This window comes from Aythya fuligula, chromosome 2 (genome assembly GCF_009819795.1).
Source record: "Aythya fuligula isolate bAytFul2 chromosome 2, bAytFul2.pri, whole genome shotgun sequence".
NCBI classification, from domain to species: Eukaryota; Metazoa; Chordata; class Aves; order Anseriformes; family Anatidae; genus Aythya; species Aythya fuligula.
The window spans coordinates 112,314,012-112,336,056 of NC_045560.1; the positions used below are offsets into that span (position 1 = coordinate 112,314,012).

At 33.6% G+C, this 22,045-nt stretch overlaps 1 protein-coding gene across 4 annotated transcripts in view; it reads right to left on the minus strand.

Moving 5' to 3' along the window:
- The window catches only part of SNTG1 (syntrophin gamma 1), a 370,856-nt gene that overhangs the window by 77,332 nt on the left and 271,479 nt on the right, over positions 1-22,045 (minus strand). The window contains exon 12 of one of the 4 annotated variants that reach the window (XM_032180789.1): positions 5,016-5,054. The exons of the other annotated variants lie outside the window; for them this stretch is intronic. Coding sequence (XP_032036680.1) covers positions 5,016-5,054 — 39 coding nt within the window. The remainder of the gene's footprint in view (positions 1-5,015; positions 5,055-22,045) is intronic. 4 annotated transcript variants of the gene reach the window in all.

Genomic DNA, 22,045 nt, shown 5'->3' on the forward strand with positions numbered 1-22,045 from the left:
GTACATGCTCTGCTGAGGTACAGTGTATTTTCCTGCCATTTGGAAAGGCTTTGCAGGAAAATTGATGCTGTCTTTCAGAACCCCCCTGCCTGATGATGGCTCTCACAGGAGCTGACATTTGCTGTACTCAGTGTAACACTGGTGATGAGCTCCAAGAAGAGGAAACAAACCTACATTTCCTGTTCCATCTTGGCTGATCAAATAAAGAAACCTCTGGATGAAACCCTGAAATATCATGCCTCTCTGCTCAGAGGTCCTTATGCATTTCTGTTTGGTATCATGGAAATTTTGTCTATTGAAAATACATAATTTTAAACAGAAAGAGAAAAATAGAATAGTTAATTTGGAAGGGACCTACAAAGATCATCCAAGTCCAACTGCCTGACCTCTTCAGGACTAACCAAAAGTTAAAGCATATTTATGAGAACTTTTGAACATTGACAGGCATGACGCATCAACCACCTCTCTAGGAAGCCTGCAACAGTGTTTGACCACCCTCATGGTAAAGACATTTTTCCTCATGCTGTCTGACCCTCCCCTGGCACAGCTCTATGTCGTTTCTAGCATCTTGTCATCGGTTCCCAGGGAGCAGAGGCCGGCACCTCCCTCTGCTTCCCCTCCTTGGGAAGCTGCAGGGAGCAGTGGAGTTGCCTCTTGGCCTTGTTTTCTCCAAACTGGACTATCCAAGCAACCCCAACTTCTCCACAGAGAACATGTCTTCCAGCCCTTTTACCAGTTCTGTTGCCCATCTCCAGATGTTTCAAGTACCTTAACATCCTTTTTAATATTGTGGAGCCCAGAACTGCACACAATATTCAAGGTAAGATCACACCAACACTAAATATAGTGGAAGTATCACCTCTTTTGACCAGTAGGTCATGTTTAAGGCATCACAAAATACAGTTTGCCCTTTTGGCTGCCAGGGCACATTACTGGCTCGTGTTGAGCCTGCCAGCACCCCCAGGTTGCTTTCTGCTGAGCTGCTCCCCAGACACTTCTCTCCTGGTCTGTACCTGTGTCTGGTATTACTGCCTCCCAGATGCATTGTTTTCAGTGTCAGATTATTAAAAAAACTTTTTTTCTCCATTAATTTCAGGTTTTCTGTTAGATATTCTATACTTAGGTTCTATATGTAGCTCACACATGGAGGAAACTATACTTGATTCCGAAATGTTGCTGACTTTTTAATTTTTTACTACCTTGAAGTGTTTGTTTCACCAATATCACCTCAGGCAAGGGGAAAGTTTATTTCTCTCTTTTCTCACAGTCTTCTTGAACAACATTTTGTGGTACTCTTCCATCATCTTTTGCATAATCTTTCCACCACTATTAAACCTATTAGCACCATTCTCAGAACTTCTAAATACTTCATGCTGTCCATGGACTTTTTACTTTCTTATTGGTGTTCATCATCCTTGAACTTTTGATTTCCCATAAATATATCTTATCTTTCATTTGAAACATTTAGATAACACTGTCAGAGTAACTTCCACACCCATGCAGGTTCATTTGTTTCTGCAATGTAATGCCAATTGATGCCTGTGCTATGTTCTTCTCTAAATCATGACTATATTCACAAAGGAATTCTGATAGGATCAGTTCCTTGACCCTAATTTGACAACCGCCTTCCCTCTTTTACCTTTAACAATTAATTAAAATCCAAATATATAGAGAGATACTTATATAAATGATGGTAAACTCTATGGAAAAATTTGCTTAGATAGATGCAAGTGTAAAATCAAGACATTTACAAGTTTTTTAGATAATAGTAATATCTAGAAGTGAGAACTATATTATTCCCCTTAGTAGATGAGCATTTAGCAAAGGAGGATATTTGAAAGAAAAAGTTAAATAATGAAATTTATTTTTATTTACCAAGAATCTATCTTTAATATATACAGTGAAGAAATTGAAAATATACTGGAGAAATATTATTACTAAGGAAGAAATGAAAAGACGCATGATCAAACCATCCTTTTCCACTTGTACTCATTAAATATAGAATTCTAAAAATGCTTAGTCAATAGATGATTCTCAATAAACTGACTTTATTATTTTCACTACAGATGCGTAGAAACTATCTGTCAAAGTTTGTCTAATTACTGCATCTTATTGAACGAGATGCATCAGGTGTACTAAAAAAAAGGTAATATGCTTGTAACTTTCACTAATTATCTTAGATTATATGGATATATAAATAATTTTATATAAAATACATATTTTTATTAAAACTATATTATACTTTCCTGTCAGGAAAAATATGGTAATAAAATCATAACCAGATCAGCTTGAGTTCAATTTCACGATGTGCTTGCAGAAACAAGTTAAAAATAGCTATTCTAATTCCTAAGAGAAAAATATTTAATTAAAATAAATGTCAATAACAAAATTCAAGGTGATAATTTAATATTCAAATAAATGATATGATAATGTAACAAAGAAAAATGCACATTCCTTTCCTGCATATCATATTAATGCCTGCTGCATAACAGAAGACAGAAATTAACCTTATATCTGTGTAATTTTTTGTGACTCTTCTCAGAAGTGTCTTCTCATTTATTTCCTACCTCAAAAAGCAGTTATATTTAAAAATAATAATAATAATAATAAAAAGACAAAACAGAACAACAACAACAACAAAAATACTTTACTTAAGGTAAATCCAAAAAGGAGTAAAGAAGTCTGCTTTTGAAACAAATGTTCCCTAAAATTTCAAGATATTCATGGATCAGTAAGCCTTTTCCTTTTCTAGTATTTGATGGACCGTGAGACCTTACATCCTAATCTGCCTTTCTCTTCTCAGTTTAATACTTTGGCTGACTTCCTTGAAATGGTCCACAGTAATTCCTTTCAAAGATAGTGATTGATGCTGATGAGAAAAGAACACATTAATTACAGGCTGCCCTGGCAGATAACATGACCAACAAGCTACTCAAGGCAAGAGTTATTTTTGCTTTCCTTTGGAATTCTAATGAAAAGGAATTGAATGCTTTACTGACCATACATGTCAAGAGTTCAAAACCAGCAGATATTTCTGAATTAATGATAGCTTGGCCGAACATTATAGCAGTTATTTATATTTTTGTTGTCATTTTTATAGTAATAAAAGCAAGGAAATAAATTCAGAGTAAATCAGAACAGTGAAATATTAACTTTTTTGTTTACTAGAAATTTTGTCCTTCCTTTGAGATAGGAACACTTCTTTGCCACTGCCATCAGACAATGTTATATGAACTGTTCTGAAAACGCCCAATTGCAATTGTTAATTTTGATTTCTGAATGCAGCAAAAAACTTCCCCTTGGTGACACCAGGAGGCAAGGATGAGATATTTTTTTCTAAAAATCTAAGTGATTGTAGCGCAGATGAAGTACTGAAAATCAAGAGCAAACAAAAACACCTAATTGTTTATTATGTAATTAAGTAATTTATTCTGACTTTATTTATACATACTCATAAAAATATTTGCTATAGTTATTATTATTATTCATTTGTTATGATTTGTGGAGAAAGAAACAAATAAAACAATAATGTCTACCCCTGCCTTCTGAGTTAGATTTGGCAAAATTCCAGATTAATAAAGTTGGACCAGAGATGTGTAACTCAGATATAATGTTGACTGTCTAAAGATGTGGTGTAAGAGAGACAAAGCACTTTTATTCCTCAAATGTGTCTTCTTGAAGTCAAGTCTGCATCTCAGTGCTGTACATATTTTTCTTGTACATGGAAGCAATTTATTCCTCTGGATAAATCAGAGTTCTCCATTTCCCGTTCTTTTAAGTTTCTTAAAATGAAACACCCATTATGCAACAGTTGTGACACAAAACACAAACTTAAACTTAATTAATTGGTCTAATTTATTAAAATTACTTTATTAAACTTACTTTGTTATAAGTACCCCACCACAAAACAGTCACATTTTCAACTGCTGATTTGCACAGTACACTTAATGGCTTTACTGTGGTATGGGACTATGTTCCAAATGAGTCTTTGATCACTTTACAGCGTACTCAGCTTTAATGTGACATTTTTTATCTGTGCTTTGTTTATATGGTTTTGTAAAATATATGCTGATCCTATCAAGGAGATGTGACTGTTGCCCATTCTTACTATGGCCTCTAGCAACTACAACCTCAGAACAGTAGTCTTTCAACTTTAAACTTTGAAGTCTTTCTGTCTTTCAACTTTGAGCTGTCTGTAGGTTTACTTACTTTTAAAAAAAAAATAAATCTGATTTCTCAAAAGAAAAAAGCTCTATTTCTTTGTCCCAAGAAACCTTTCTCAAGGCATTGCAATGCCTTCCAGTAACATGAGAGTGCCAATGGATGATCTTGGAGACAATCAGATGACGTAGTTTGTCCCCAAATTTTCCTACTACCTGCTCCATAACACTGGATAAATATTCATTTTTATGCTTTCATTAGACAAAAGACTTCATACATTTTAAAAATTTCAGAAGAACACTGATTAATAATGGCTAACTCTCTTAAGTATAAGACTCACAGTCCTGCTTTTATAATAAAATAGGTAAGATGCAATCTGAAGAAAATGAGTATAAATATATGTGCATCAAACTTATGTGCATTAAACTTTTATTTTTTTCAACTTGAAAAGATTAGGCATGATCTTACTTTTACCAAACATTCCAGTTCATATTGACTTTAGGAAAAAAATAAATATATGTGTGTGTGTGTGTATATAAAATATATATTATATTATATTATATTATATTATATTATATTATATTATATTATATTATATTATATTATGTTATGTTATGTTATGTTATGTTATGTTATGTTATGTTATGTTATGTTATGTTATGTTATGTTATATTAGAATATATATTCTATGTTATATATATATATTATATACATATATTCTGAGGCAGCAAGGTACTCTCTAAAAACCACCTACCTAGAACACTTGAGCTAAAATAATGCACAGCTATTACACAGTTAAGTACAGATGAAATAAAAATTATGAAATAAAGTACCCCAAATTTTATTTTTCTTACCTGCTGGTTTACTGGAAAATTCCTGTTGATTTTTTTAATCTATAAAAGTGAAAGAAGAAATAGATTAAGATCTCAACCACTAGAAGAAAAATAAAAATAAAAATAAAAGTTAGGTTTTAAAGACATATCAGATACTTCCTTCCAAACTGTGTAAAGTCCTCTACAGTATAAGAATGAAAACCATAGTGAATAATGAGACATAATAATAATAATAATAATAATAATAATAATGATGATGATGAGTCACTGTGTAGTTTATTTTGCTTTTTCAGAATATAGGAAAGGAGAATATTTACAAAAATATTCCTGAATTGTACAACACTACCTATTTTTCCATTTTCTGACTAGAAGCTCTAATGTAAACTAGATTATTTAAGTATAAAAGTAATTCAGATCAATTTACTGCCATTCACTAAGTCATCATGCTTTAAGAAAATACCGTTCCGTAGAGAATGATGAAAAATTGGGCTGGAATAACCTTTGAAACATCACATAGTCTATCCTACTAACCTAGATGCAGAATCAGGTGTGCAAATTTAGTTTTGGTAATTGTTCAAGTAATATAAAAACATTAAGCAATATCACTAGGTAAAATGTAAACAGTAACCCAGTCTGAGATGCAAGATTCATAAGGAGTTTGTATTTTAGCCCTGCAGATCACTGACTCCCTCTAAATAAACATTGCCAGCTACCTGACTCAAAACTGTTCAACACAAGGAGAATTAGGTGTGGAACATACCCATTCCTGCCATTAGTATCAGAAATAAACGTATTATCTGTGTTTTAAAAATAAGCCTTGAAATCCTTTGAGCAAACCTAGCATATCTACTATCTGCATTCATGACAGATACTTATCTCTATTTTTTTCTGCTCCGTTATGTCAACTTTTCACAATTGCTTTTCTAGCTATGGGTTAATGAGAAAATAAATAAATAAATAAATAAATAAATAAATAAATAAATAAAGACCTTGTCAACAATGATTCAATCGTGTAGCCAACCATGCCCTGATACCACAATGTAACATTTACACTGCTTCAGCTAAAAGTAGGAAGAACAATGCTTTTAGGATTAGAAGATCTTCTTAGAATTCATCTTAGAAGAATGCCTATTGAACTTTATTCGGTGTTTATAATTTCACCTCTGAATAACTATATGCAGGGTTGTGAATTACACCATGTTTTGCATACTTTAAAACAGAATATTTATTACAGTGGTAACCTCTTTGCATTCTTCATGCAAATAATAAGCAAGTCTTTAAGTCACTGACATCCCACAGTTTGGCTATTCAAGGATAATTCTCACTGTCAAGAATATGCTGGCAAGCAATTTCAGTTGGTTTTCAAATGCACCCTGAATTAAAAGTGTCATAAGAACATTTCCACCTTCCCTTCAAGCATGTGCATCAGCTTCAGTTTCCTCCTTTCCTTAACATATAAAGGAAAGGATCTGGGGAGCTATGGCACTCCATGGACAATGCATTAAAATAAAATGAATACACACTTCAGCAGATACCATCTTACAAAATTTCTCAAAAGAAAATATAGATGAAAAACTTTATTATTATTTACGCAAATACAGAGGGTTCAAGATTTTGGGGATTTATTTCTAAATTTGGCATGAAATACTCCAGCATGATAGATCCCTGTTTGTGCTAGTAGGTACTATTAAAATCCTTGTCAAAACTGTGTATTTCCCTCTACTTTAAGCCAGGCTACAGCCTGTGAAAAATTTGAGTTATGAAAGAACATGGCCAAGAAAACAAGATTTTACTATTCTTAACAAAATACTGAAAATGTCTTAAGTGGCAAGACAGGTACATATGAAATACTTTGATAATATTTATTTTTAATTCATATATAAGGACTTCATTTTTTAATAGAAACTAAGAACATCAGGAGTCTCTGTGGACTTTAAATACTCCTACGAAATCTAACTGCATGATCCAAACATCATTTTCTCATTCATGGATTTCCATCTCATTTCTTAAAGTACAATCTAAACACCTGCATTGCCTAGCTGTTTTACCTCTTGTTGCTTTGATGAATTAAAACAATCATGTTTATCTTTCAGGTACTACTGTGAGGATTTATTGTAACACATTATTTTAAAGTATGATAAAATTTACAAAATTCATTACAACAGTTCAGTTCTACCTGGAAGTAAGAATTATAAAGTCTGATTAGTTTGAGAAATCCCTTAACTGTTTATCATGTAACATCCTTGTTTTGGCTGGGATGAGTTAATTTTCTTCTTAGTAGTTGGTACAGTGCTGCGTTTTGGATTTAGATTGAGGATAATGCAGATAACACACCAATGTTTTAGTTGTTGCAGAGCAGTGCTTACACAGAGCCAAGGACTTTTCAGCTCCTGGTGCTGCCCTGCCAGCGAGGAGGCTGGGGGTGTGCCACGAGCTGGGAGGGGACACAGCCAGGATGGCTGGCCCAGGATGGCCAAAGGGATATCCTATACCACAGGGTGTCATGCTGAATGATAAAACTGGGGTTGTTGGGTGGTTGTCTAGGGTGTGTGGGAGCAATTACATCATGCATCACTTGTTTTGTATATTCCTTTACCATAATTAATACTTTCCTTCCCTTTCTGTTCTATTAACTTTCTTCATCTCAACCTAAGAGTTTTACTTAAAATTAAAATTAAAATTAAAAATATTCCCTCTCCTGTCCCACTGATGGGGTGAGGAGAGAGCAAACAGCTGTGTGGCGCTCAGCTGTTTGATGGGTTAAACCACAACATGCACTGATTCACATACACAAATATTGGTCATTCCATCAAAACTAAAAAAGCTCTAAAATTAGATAGCAGAAGTCACTGATCTTAAGATTATGAGATACACTGTCTTGAGAATATGGAAGGAAAACCATTAAGCAACACTGGTCTTTCCAACATGTTACAAAATCCACTGAATAAATGTAATCCACAGATAATGCAGATCCACAGATCCTTAGGAATCAAAATGTAAAGGTGAAGTTTTTTGATTTAATTTGTGAAAAATATATTTTTTTCTGTTACTTGAGATAGATTATCTAAAAGACAAATGTTCCTTCAGTCTTCCATAACGTTATTGAACTCATAATAAAACTATTAATTATCAGGTACAATAACGGGACACAATGCTATGCAACTAATGCCACATTAATAATGTTTGTTTTCTCCAGAAGACTAACAAAGGACACCAGGTATGATACACTTCAAACACAGATGCACATATTTTGAAATAAAACACTCTGCAGATACTACGGTAAGGGGAGGGGAGGAGAGGAAGAAGAAGGAGAAGAAAGGAGAAAGGGGAAGGGGAAGGGGAAGGGGAAGAGAGAGAAAGCAGGCACTCTGAGAACATCTATTAGAAAGACCTGATTAACCAGAGCAATAAAAATCAGGAGGTGCACAAAAAGAGACAAAGGAAGCCAGTAAGCAAATTCTGTTCTGAAAACTGAAGACATCCATGTAGAAAGCATTATGAAAGCTGCATTTAAGCTAACAAGAAATACCTGCGTCTACATTATGTTCAGCAAAACAGGGGCTGAGCACTTAATTCTATTTGGGTTCAATTTCCATGAATGTCAATTAGGAAGAAAATTCTAAGAACCCCCTCAAAGTAGTTTGGGATTTGGTGATAACCTAATCCTCCGAGGAGGAAGATGAGATCAAAAACAAACTGTCCACAGGATGCTGTGTCTGACTATTAACTAGGCAAGCGCTATTGATAAAAGATGAAAAATGAAAGAAGAAATGTTAGCAGCGAGTATCTTAGAAGAATGGTTTGAAGTATAATTGATTGGGATAGGAGGACAAACACATCAGGCTATGTATGTTTTGAAAACACAGATGGGTAAATACATTAGGACATCATAGCCATAAAGACTACTGGACAGGCAGATGATATGAAGTCAGACAAAGAGAAGAATGAACCACAGACATACTCAGATAATTCATGCACTAGATGTTGCCACAGGTGGATATTTTTCACAATGATGGCTGTGCCAGCTCCACAGAAGAAACAAAGAAAGGGCACAAGAGACATCACTCTTCAGCAGGGTGAGCAGATGAGCAGGATTTGGCTTCAGGTGTATGTGCTTGGTATTTTATTTTATTTTATTTTATTTTATTTTATTTTATTTTATTTTATTTTATTTTATTTTATTTTATTTTATTTTATTTTATTTTATTTTGTTTTGTTTTGTTTTATTTTATTTTATTTTATTTTATTTTATTTTATTTTAATTTTAACTGCTTTCACGCCAGAGAAGCAGGAAGCCCTGCAGGAAGCAGAATATCCCTCCATACTATCATCTTCTTTGTACCTTATTTCTGTTGTCCTGCTGGCATGATTAAGCTGACAAAACTGGGTTTTAAACTTTCACATTCAGTTGAAACTGAATTGTTCATTCCTCCAAGAGCTACTATTTCTGACTTTCTTTGAGCAAATAGCACTACAATAACTACTTTCAGTTCCCATAAGAATTATACATTTCATGTATAATTTCAAAACTGCTATTTATTATGGGGCTGTTTGACCTTTTTACCTATTTATTTTAATCAAATCTGCTATTCCAATGTAATCACAGGATCCTCATGAGATGATGAGGAAATGTGCCCTTCGATGAGCATATTCCACCCTAAAGACTATTAAGGGCAATATGATTTAGAGTTAAGGGCACCAATTCCAGGTTTTTCCATTTCTCAACAATTCAGATAGAAGCATTTGTTTGTTTGAAAAGTCTCTGTGTACTATGCTTGCTTTTAACCCATTCTCTGAAAAAATACATTGCAAATTAGTGGCTCAGCAGGTCTAATAAGCTACTAGGAAATATCTTTAATGACAGTGTGGGTCTCAGGTACAAGGTACAGAGGTACAAGGGCCTCTGGAAGAAGCAATGATACAGTAGGTGTTTGTTTTCAGGATAGAGCAATTGACAAGAGACCATTCTCTCTTGGTACATTTGGAACGACCAACACTGAAGGGCAATGTTTGGAGTGAGAGGGCACCAGCTTCTGCTCAGTATTTTCTTGACTTAGATGGTAGCTAAGATATTCCTTTCTTTTACATGATTTGGTCTATCTTTTGCTTGCAGTGTGTAGATGTCATGTAACTGCAGGTATCCTCCCTTACCAGAAATTTTCCATTAAAAATAATCCTTTACTATTTAATTTATACCCATCTTATATCTGGATTTCCCCAAACAATTCAGACTTTGGAGCCTTCTTCATCAACTGTTTGTATTTCATAACAGCTGACTTATATTCATTAAGAGATAATTAAAATATAACAATTTGACAAGAACGTAAATACGTTAAATAGTTCTTAACTTTTTCGTGTATTAACGCAACAATAGAGTGCATACCAGTGGGATGTTAAGTGATTGCAAACAGGTAGCAAGATCATTACAGATTGGAGCATTTTTGAAAAAACATGAATCCATGCTGTGATAATCTTATGTTAATGGATGAGGAAGAAAGAGCAAATAACACTAACATTTGGAACTGATAATTGGTTAGTCCTTGCTATTTTTGTCCTTGCTAAGCTTTGGTTTGTTCAATGTGAGCTGTAAGTTATGGTAAGGTGAAACTTTGTTATCCAAGAGTATATATGCATTGATAACTGCAGGGAATTAGAGAAAATTTGAAAGAAGCATGCAAAAATTCACATGAAACACATCATACTTTAGTGCATAGATTCAGATAGGTGTATAACTGCCTAAGGGTTGAATGTAGAACTTCATGCTGGTTTTACGAGCTGAAAATTTTTTTAGAGCCAAAGCTGAAAATCCATATTGTATACAATCTGCCAAGTGAACTCTCAATGTGTTCTGGAAAATGTGGGAGCATAGGAATGATTTACTACAGCATTTACATGTATGTCTGCTTTCTGACCTATCAGGGATGATGCCATTCTCTATTTCTTGTTGATCAGATTTTACCTGCTAAATGGTTCAAGGGATAGGAAGATTCATTAGAAACACTGCTATGATCTCTAGAATTTTCATGACTAACTTAGATTTTTCTCAAGACCAGATATGCTGGACTGCAAATTCACTCAGACTGAATGAACTCATCACTAAATTCCTATAGGAAAGAAAAATAATATATGAATATTATGTAAAGGTTAAACTTGTTATCCAGAATAGTCAGTAGAATCTAATAATCTAATGAGTAATATATCCATTCAAGGTCAGTTTGTCATCTCAGCAGTTTAGACCATTGAAAAATGTAAATGCATACACATGACCTCTGTTTTAGAATCTTTTCAAATAGATCCCCATAGGCTGAAACATCGTTGCTATGGTTTCTAGATGATTATATATATGACTAGATTATGTATGTTTCAACATATATTAAATGTTAAAAGAAAACAAAACAAAACAAAACACTCTTAATAATAATAATAATAATAAGATTAAAAGAGATCAAATGCATTTAAAGAATATAATTAAATCAGTGTTGGCATGATTCAGCAAGCCCCATACCAGCTGACTAACAGAAGTCCCAAAATAGCTGTTGGCTGGAAAAATGAAGAGAAATATAACCACATTTTTGCTATCAGCAGATATGGTACTACACAGATCTTTGTTCTGGGTCAAGATTAGCACTTAAAATTCTCATGGATCACCTTAATCCATCTAGAAACTAGAAATTTCCTTTGAATCCTATCTATACAGAGGAAGAAAAGACCCCAGTGAGTCTTGAGGTCTTGTCTGGAAAGAGCCCAGTTGTACATGCTTCCTGGTTAAATTTTTGTACTGACTTACCTTGAATTAGCCAGTGGTATAAAATATACAGAGATATTTTGGTGAGCTGCCCATACATACATTTTATAAATACTTTTCAATACATAAAGGATGGTTTGTTGGCTCATAAATGTCCTTCCCACTCACCACACTCCTCCCCCCCAACAAACAAACAAACAAACAAACAAAAACCACAACAACACACAAATCAGTTGATTACACAAAATCCTGAACAGAGGTCTTGAATTGATGCAGAGAAAGAGTTATATTGTATATTGTAAATAATAATATACCAGATTATGTTATCAATTTTTGGTATGTGAGAACACGATCAAAGAAAAAATGGCCATCTGAACTATGATTCCAAACTTGCATACCATCAAATTTCTTTCATTTGTTTCCTCATCAGGAAGGGCTCAGTGATGCATTGAATTCTAGCAGCATAGCAGTAACAGATGAATCAAAGAAATATCAGATTTCCGTCTATTACATGAAGCTACAGTGGAAACCCTAAAGACAAAAACCTCAAAACCTAGTCTTCACACGTCTGTGATGTTCCAATAACAGGACTGCAACTACTTTTACTTAAAAAGTAAATAAAGTGTTTTATTTAACAGATGAATGGATTTACTGAATCCTGAGATATTTAACACTTATTCCTAAATAAAATTTTCGGCATTACCTTAATGACAATATTGCTATTGAGTTTCTTTACAGAAGATAATTGTGTTACAAGCATACCATTTTCACAATAGTTAGTCTCCCTAATAGCGTCATTAAAATGCCAGAAGTAACATGCATGTTAGTAAAGACACAATTGAAAGCCATTGACTGAAAAGGCTGTAATGGTTCCATCTCAAAGGGAGAAACATCTGTATCCCTACTGAAGATTTACCGGAAGAACTTTGAACAGAAAAAAAAAAAAAGACTTAGAGATACAAGGAGCTTTTTTTTTTTTTTTTTTCCCAAGTAATTAATTGCAGGTAATTTAAATGCTCATTGCAGTATGATAACTGAATTTTCAGTCATACTAAAAGTAAATAAATAAATAAACGAATAAAAACTGCTTGAGAAACTCATTAGTAAAACAACTACTCACAAAATAGTGAGATATATTCCTCTTGGGCACCTCTGAATACTTCATAGGTATTCAAACCCATTTTACTTCATGTTAAGAAAACATATGTAGATTCCATGGTAAAGATGTAATTTACATAGCAACTATTAATTCAGTCTTCCTCTGAAGGTATCAGACTTCCATTTGAAATACAGTTCTTTTAGATTCCTCCAGTTAATCTTTTTTAAAATTATAAATTCTATGTAACTTTTACTCAAAATATGTTCAACATAAACCTTTGATATCTTCTGGATATCCACCTGGAAATACTGCATTCCAGAAACTACCAGAGGCCTCCAGAACACATATTTCATTATTTTTCTCTGTATGCTTAATATTCAAGTAAAAAATTAGTTGAAATTCCACCTATTTTTCAATATGTTTTACTAGGTTTTTGCTATATCCTTTCTCTATATAATCTTGCTTAAGACTTATGTTTAAATTTAAATAGAAAAATTCTATGTATTCAAAACTCATATTGCTGAAAGAAAGATAAAACAGGAAAACTAGTTCACTAGTTGCAAGAGAAAGCTTGGCACTAGAAATCTGTAATTTGTTTCCACAGACTATAATCAAGTTATTGTGGGATCCTAAACTTTCTAATGTCACAAAATAAGTTTGTTTGAAATAATGTGTTTGAGTTATTATATTTTACTTAACTTTAATTTGACTGAGAACACTAGAATATAACATTTAAACTTCAGAATATGGCAGGAGTAGCAGGTCATAATGACTGGTTTAGTAGATGACAAAATGCAAAAGAAGTTGGTACATCCTGAACTCATCATGATATCAAAATGCCAACACCTTGGAGATTCAATATACCTACACTTGTCAAAAGAACTAGGTTAAGGCAATGAAAAGAATTAGATCTTGAAGTAAGAGCACACTGAAGAAAACCTTGGATCACGCCCCTTCACAAAGCTGTCTATTCAAAAACACATGATAAATGCTTGAATACTTGCTTGAATAGTGTTGAAGAAGAAGATAAATGTGTGCTAGATATGATTAAGAATTGTCATTGATTCAGTCAGAAAGGTTTCTGGAGCTGGAACATTTTTTTTTCTGAAGTTAATATGTAGTTCACAATGGTAAGTGTAGTATATAAGATTAATATTTATTTAATGCATTGAAATATTTGTGCTTGTTATGAAACTGGGATGAAAACAAATAATAGACAATATGCATTTAGAAAGTAACAAGGCTGGGTGTTTTTGTCATTTGGAAAGTATTTATATTATAAATTCAGGAATTCATAGCAGCTAATAATGTAGTGAAAGTCATGAAAGAAAAAATCAAATTTAAAAATGAATATGTATTGCATGCAAGTAGTGTTCAAGTGACACAGAACATGAAGTGATGAGATTGGTATTTAACAAGGAAGGATTTAGATGGCTGAGTATCAGGGCTGCAGCTCTTTAGCCCACCTGTTCATCACAGTTACTACCACAGTTATTACTGGGGTGATTTGGCCTGGAGAAGAGAGGTTTTCAGGGAGACCTCATTGCAGCCTTTCAACACTTAGAAGTGGCTTATAAGAAAGATGGAAAGAGACTTTTTACAAGGGCATGTAATGATAGGACAAAGGGTAATGGTTTTAAACTGAAAGAGGGTAGGTTTAGATTGGATATTTGAAATAAATTCTTTACTGTGAGGGTGGTGAGGCACTGGAATAAGTTGCCCAGAGAAGTATGGGCATACACAACTTGTATGACCCATCCCTGGAAGTGTTCAAGGCCAGGTTGGATGGGGCTTTGAGCAACCTGATCTACTGAAAAATGTCCCTGCTTATGGAGGGGGGGGGGGTGGATCATTCATCGTATATGCCTCTCCTGATTTAAAGCAACAGACTTCACACTTTGTGATTTCTCATGGAAACTAAATAACATGGATAATTCACATTTCAATTTTACTTTTTGTGGTGTAATGACCACATGAACACCAGGGCCTGGTCATTTTGCCACAACTTTTCACTTATAATTTCACTACACTGTAGCATTTAGACAATACAATATATAGTCTACAGTATTTTCTTTAGGTTTTCATGGAATTCCAAACAAATGGAGGATAAACATTAGTTAAATGTTTTCCATAGTTTGTCTTATCCTAATATTTCTGAATGCAGTCACAAGCACTGATAATGAATGTTAATGCTATGATGATACAAAATAAAAAACATATGGCTAAACTGAATAAATCAAAGCTGTCTGTACAACCATTTATAAAACCCTGTAATGATGTAACCATCAATGCCTTATGAGTGAATATATTAGTAAGCACCACTCCACTTAGCACCAAAAGTTTTCGTAATACCTAAACCTACTCTTTCTGGTTGCATTGCATAAGAATCCCATTCATTGCTTCTCATTACAGAAACAAAGAAGAGACTGCATGCTCTTTGTGTACCTTTTATAAAGTTGAAACATTATTCTTTTCTGCAGGCTAAACAGTTCCATTTCACCCTGTATTTCCTAACAAGTTCATGCGATTGTCAAAGAGGCCAAAGACCTCTTTGGTGACACTGCATATAAGCATTGGTTGCCTTGACACATTTTTCCTGCATTACCTAGCACATTACAACACCTGACTCTCGTCTGCATACCTGCAAGAGTCTCATAGTAACTTCTGATCTGCTTACAGTCACCCCAAAACACAGCCATGCCCACATGAATAAGCAGCCCCAGAGAATTGTCATTTGGCTATATGGCTTTGGCAACATCCTTCAGATTTAAGCTCCTGGGAGACAAAAGGCTTCCTACAATGTTAGGTTCAGCCACTAGACAGACTTCATCATACACAGGAGTGAGTCATTGATGATGACCAATACATTGCTTCCTTAGATCATTAATCTCACATTTTTTCCATCCTGCCAGGTTTTCTTTTTTCTTTTTTTTTTTTTTTTTTATCCACTATGTCATTAAGCTTGAATCTTAAGATAGTGTGGGGCAGCATTGTAATGCATCACTGCCTAGAATTAACCACTGAATTAACCATTTCCCTCCAAAGAAGACCTACAAGTAGAAATGTCTCTTTAGCCAGGGCTTGCTCCCTCACAATAGATGTTACTGTTGGTTTCCTGACTTGTTGTCAGTCTTTTTATCTACAGCCTGCAATTCCAAGTTTCACTCAGTTTGACATCTTTATCATGTAATTTCTCTATATATTTCCTTAGGGATTTCACAAGAACATATGATCCTCTCAAGGCATTTTAGGTCTCCACAGTCTTCTCTGGAAAAAGAAATGTAAACAATAACTCCTACAAATCCACTTTAAGATTTGGAGTGAGACATCTGTAGCTTTGGTTCCCAAGTAAATTTTCCATTTCCACCACTAGTATATGCTGGAAGAAAAATACTTAACAATAGAATTTACATTCTCACCAACAGTTTGCACACTTACAAGGCACACTTGCATTAATTTCCTCCTGTCCCTTCCCCCCCCCAAAAAAAGTTCTTATTCACAGCTTTTGAATGGTTCATTTATTTAGTCACACAGCTCCTAGCCTTTAAGTCCCTCTTGCCAACCTGGACTTTTCAGTCCGACTTGGCTGAAAGAGAATGAGGGGCAGTTTGTTGAAGACAGCAGCCAAATCTGTTTTGTTCCTACTCTCTCAAACTATCAACAATCTTCTGACTTTACCTATAAAGAGTTCACAGTTTGACAAGGTTTGCATTATTTCAGGACTTCTCACTTTGGTAAAGAAAATATTCACAGTTCACAATTTGGCATTTAATAAGAATAAATGAGTAATAAAATGACAGAAGAAATGGGGAATTTTACACAATTATGTATAACACACAAGACAATTAACCCTCCTAACATTAACCTAACATTAATATGTTACCATGTTAACCTAATGCCCTGTAGAAATGCAAATAGTGATTTTTAAAATACAATTAATATTTATACCATAGCACAGGTCTAAATGAATTCCTGCAGGCAAACCAATAAATTTCCCAGTTGCCGATGGCATAAACAAATACATTTACCAGAGACAATGAAGCTAAAGAGTTTTTCTGTAGTCTTTGGTACTATAGTATACTTTACTTTCTGGTATATTTACTTTTACTGGCATGTAGTATACTTTCTGTATCATTTAGTACTGTATCTTCCATCATCCCACCATCATCCCAAGGTTCACATTACTTCAGTTTGATTGGATAAAAAGCAACAACAAAAAACATAGAAACAACTAGTGTTGTATTGTGTCACATTTCACCTTTCTGTCTAAAAGAATTACACACTTTTATTCCCTTGGAGCTCTCAGAAAGAACAGCAATATTTATGAAAGCATTTGGCTGACAGCACCAGATAACAACCTGCTTGCAAGTAAGCTAAAAGATCTCCTGGTATTATGTTACTTAAATAATTTGTTTGACATAATATGAAATAGCTGTTGAGGCATTAGGTTCAAGTGATAATGAACTAGGTATTAATATACCTGCTAAATTTGATGTTAAATAAATAAATATTCTCATATGTCACTGAGCTACCTATAAAAGCCTTATGTTTTCAGTTCTTATTTCTGCTGAAAGCTCACAATTCATCTTCATAACTAATCAATAGAATTATCCTTTTAAGAATTACCAGTTTCTTGGCATTAAGAATGACTAAGACCAACACTGGAGGTACCAAAAGAAAATTTAAAGATGACTTTTACGTTAATGTGGATTTCAGGCTTACCTATGACTTTTTATTGGATTTCACTGCATTAGACTAAGCTAAATATGATATTTTAAAATCATTTTTTTAACAAAGAAAAAGAAAAAAAAATAAATAAAAATATAGTCCGTTTTAAGATGACATATTTGTGCATCAGTAAGAGATGTCACATAGCATATAAAGTTACAGAAACAATTAAAAAATCTTTCATTGGAAGTGCATCTGTTTCCACAGATTTCAGAACAGCAGCTCATTATCTAATATAATTTCAGCAGTAAAAGATATTGTGTAATCAAAAGTATAGATTTTCTTTTGCTATATCAATAGTTATTGTAGTCAAAATGAAAACACATTTTTATAAGTTAATAAATGCAAGCAGCATTTAATCTTTTCAAGATATCAGTGGGTCAAGTTCTCTGAGCCTCAACAATAAAATGCACTATCAAAGGTACATTTAAACACTTAAATTACTGGAAAAAGTTAAACAATTAATTTATTTTTCCTCACCAGTTTTACTCTTTAATCTACTAAGTCTTAGTTAGCAATCATACATGCTTACTACAGCACTATAGTGAAAAGATTAAAAAACCAAAAACAAAAACCAGGGAACATTATTCAGCAAAGGTATAATGGTCCATGAGGACAATTACATTAATAGAAGAACACAAAAGCTAAAATTTACAACATCTGAAATATGTATGTCAAGTTGCAATGAAAATGGATGATGTACAAAGAGTACAATTGTGTGGTTACATTGTTATATATTGCTATGGTGTGGGATGTAGCTCTATAAACTTCACATTATTATAATGACATTTTAAATAATTATATATATCAGAATTATGTGTTATTTGAAAAGTTTAGAACTGAACGAAGCAATTAAATATCTGAATAATATCATTCATGTCTTTTCATAAAGAATAGGCTGCTTGTGACAGCGTAATCTCAAAACCCAGGAAGAAAAAAAATAATCCCCAAACTGAATGAAAGCAGCAATTCACATATCAACTACAGAATTACTCTTTCACTATGACTACTAACTGTACTTAGGAGTAATTAGGTGAGTATTAATACACACAATACAATTTGCAAAAGATTTACTTTCAAGCTGTTCACAACTGAAAAAAAAAAAAAAGTAATGAACTCAGAGCTGTATAAAGAAAGCTTTTACCCCTGCAGCTCTCTTCATTGTGTGTTTTAAACCACATAGAATCTATCATGTCTACTTTACTATATTTTTATTTGATCTAGAATATTTTTGTACGCTGCAAATGGATTTAGAATGGAATTTCAATCTTTTGTAGCTTTTGACTAATGTAAATAGGACACAGTTGACATAAGTATTCTAACTCCTATATATATATTTTATATATATTAAACATATTATATATATACATATTTACATCTGTATTTATAAGTATATATTTATATTGGCTTGGATAATAAAGAACGTATGTACTTGAAACTCTTCTCATTAATGTATAAGTAGTTCTCTGTCTTGTCTCTAATGTATTCCAACTTTATTCAAGACTGTGTCACACTTACCCATGGCCACAATTGTCTGTTTACAACTGACCATTTATGTAAATTCTGACCCAAAAGAGCATTAAATACTTTGACATTCTTTTCATCATCTATCAGTATGCAGTGAAGCAGCCTTTTCCTTGCTGACTCTTATCACTGGTGTATGTGAAAACTTTTTCTTTTCATCCTTGCTGCTTCCCTGCTGAGCAAATCTCATCTAGTGCTGCCACATTTCTACATACTTAGACTTCCCAAGCCCACTCTTAGTAACAACTTAATTCTACTCTGTTTTTTCTCTCCTGTGCTTAGGTTAAGGAAGATCTCATCATTTTGCCAAGAAGTTCCGTCTTGCACTTTCTTCCAATGGACTAGTGGAATATGAATTCACATGCTATTTATTCAAAATAAGCTTATTTTTCTGTGTGTGTGTGTGTGTGTGTGTTTGTTTGTTTGTTTTGTTTCTTTGTTTGTTTGTTTTGTTTTGGTGATACAGGTATTCATATACAATAATGTCAAAAAAGTTCCTTTGAAGAGGCAACACAATATTGGTAGACTCCCCTATGCTCTACTGGAAATACTACTGAAATGGTAATGGTAAACAGAGTAACAAAGACAATACAAAGAACTGCTAAGAAGCAGAAGACAGACTGATGAAAGAGTGCCAGTGTTGAAAATAATTCTGGTATTAATATCAACTTTTTTTTTTCTTCTTTTTTTTTTTTTTTTTTTTTCTTTTTTTTCTTCTATTAGCTGGGAAAGAATACAGCAACGTAAAAAATGCAAGATGACCTTTCAAGCTGAGAGGTTAATGTTTCTGGAGGTAAAGGTTTATTTTCTATTCAAATACAGAAGAAAAAACATGCCTTGGATTTGTAACTGTTGTGATCAGATAAAAACAATATTGCCAGTTGAACTACATAGATCAGTAACGATACAAGTCATTTTTTTTATATATTATTATTTGCTGATGTACATGAAGTAAAATGTACATGATGTCATGAAGTAAACTGCATTTTAAGCCACTCTAACATAACAAAGAATAGTATTATAACCAGGAGAAAGTGGGAAGTTTCTGTGAGTCCAGTTTCAGGGTTTAAAAACCTTATAAGCATACCATGCATAAGCTATGATTTGCGCTGTGATTTGTTCTATGAACTTACAAAGGTAATGGAAAGAGAGTTTGGGGTCAGAAGACTAAATAGAGGTCAGTCAGCTATAATTGCTTTAAGCTAGATTTGGCCTACAACCTGACCATCTAAGTGAATGGCAGTCTAATTTACTGGTAGGACAATCTGCAAGCCTTATGGAGTGCTAGTTGCTCTCAGAACCTGGGAAAAATTCTCTTTTTATCCAAATTGCATACTTTATTTTCCTGACTTCTGCTCATTACATTTTGACATGAAAATCCTATTTATGGTTACTGTTTGGTAAATAAATGTGCTAATCTCTCTCCTCCTGTATCAAGAGTTGCTAGCTTAATAGAAGTGCAGGCATACTTTGCAAAATATTTTACTGCTATCAGTGAAACCTCAGCTATGGAGGTGTATACCGGCTATTTCTTTGGGCACTTTGACTGCTTATTAACAGTTTAAACTGTTTAAAACAGCTTGTCAAAATCACCTTTTAGAGTTTTATTTTCTATAGTATTAAAAATATATAGATTATGTTTATACAGTCATATCAAGATCCATTTATATTAATTTGATGCAAAAAGCAATAATTCGGATGTTAAATATGCATATATACTAAAATTTATCAATTATTTAAAGAGAAACTTGAAAAAGAAAGTTTAACACCACAAGTCCTTAGGGGTTGTGTTAGCCTAAAAAGATATTTCTTCCTCTAAAATACCCTACATATGATGTCAAAATAAAAATACCTTTAAAATTATTATTCCTACTGATACAAAATAAGACAAACAATTAAATAGAATGTACACACTATTAAAATATAAGTTTATGAGTAGCCTGTGTTTTCAGCCTGGCAAAGAACAAATGGTAAGCATAATATGTTCGCATCCTCTGACAATTATACAAGTATGTAGGATTAAATGACACTGCTCACCGCTGAAAGCCCAAACATCTATGTAGGCATTGCTCACTTTTACATTATTTATTAGTTATAATGCCAATGTCCTTTAAAAATTTGCTTCATATTTGCCTTTGCATTTCTATGACTTCTGTTATAATAATAAACTTCAAGCGTTGCTTTGTAGACATCTGGAGCATCTCAGGAAAACCAATGATAAGAAAGACCTTTGTGTCATCCCAGAATACTTTATGGAAATGACTAATAAGATCACTACAGCAAGAAGGGAATCTGAAACACTAAAACAGGTGTCTGAATGTCAGTGAACATTTTCCAGTAAAATCAACCTAATAAAAGTTTGAAGGATTAAACTTTCCATTTATTCTCCCTTCTAGAGAGAGTTAGATTATTCTACCATTTTGCTTCCATGATGTTTTAACCATCTCTCTACACTCTTCCATAAATTGGGACCTCCAATTTATCTTTTCCACCATGCAATATAGCCACAGATTCACTCAATACAAATGCTTAAGCCTCTGAACCAGCCTAGCCAGCAGGCAGGGAACCAAGCAGCACAACCCTTGCCAGGTTCCAGCATTTCAGTGTTTCTGAATTATGTAGTCTTGGGTTTCAGAGAGGCTTTTGGGAGATTGTGATTCTTTACTGAAAACTTGATTCATTTTTAAAAAGCATCTATCTATCTGTCTGTCTAAAAGATCTATCTATCCATCTGCCTGTCTGTCTATCCATCCATCTATTTATTTTATACTGTTAAAATAGTATCACGTTCAGCAGTAAGTGAGCAAGGGCACCCTTATGCATATCCTCATGGTCCCTTACAGACAGTTCATTTAAATAAGCAAAAGAGTTTAGGTATCATTTAAGGTATCATCTGGAAAACACAGACTGTGTCCAAAATAAGAGCAGCTGAGCTGCACAATGCAGCCCATGCTG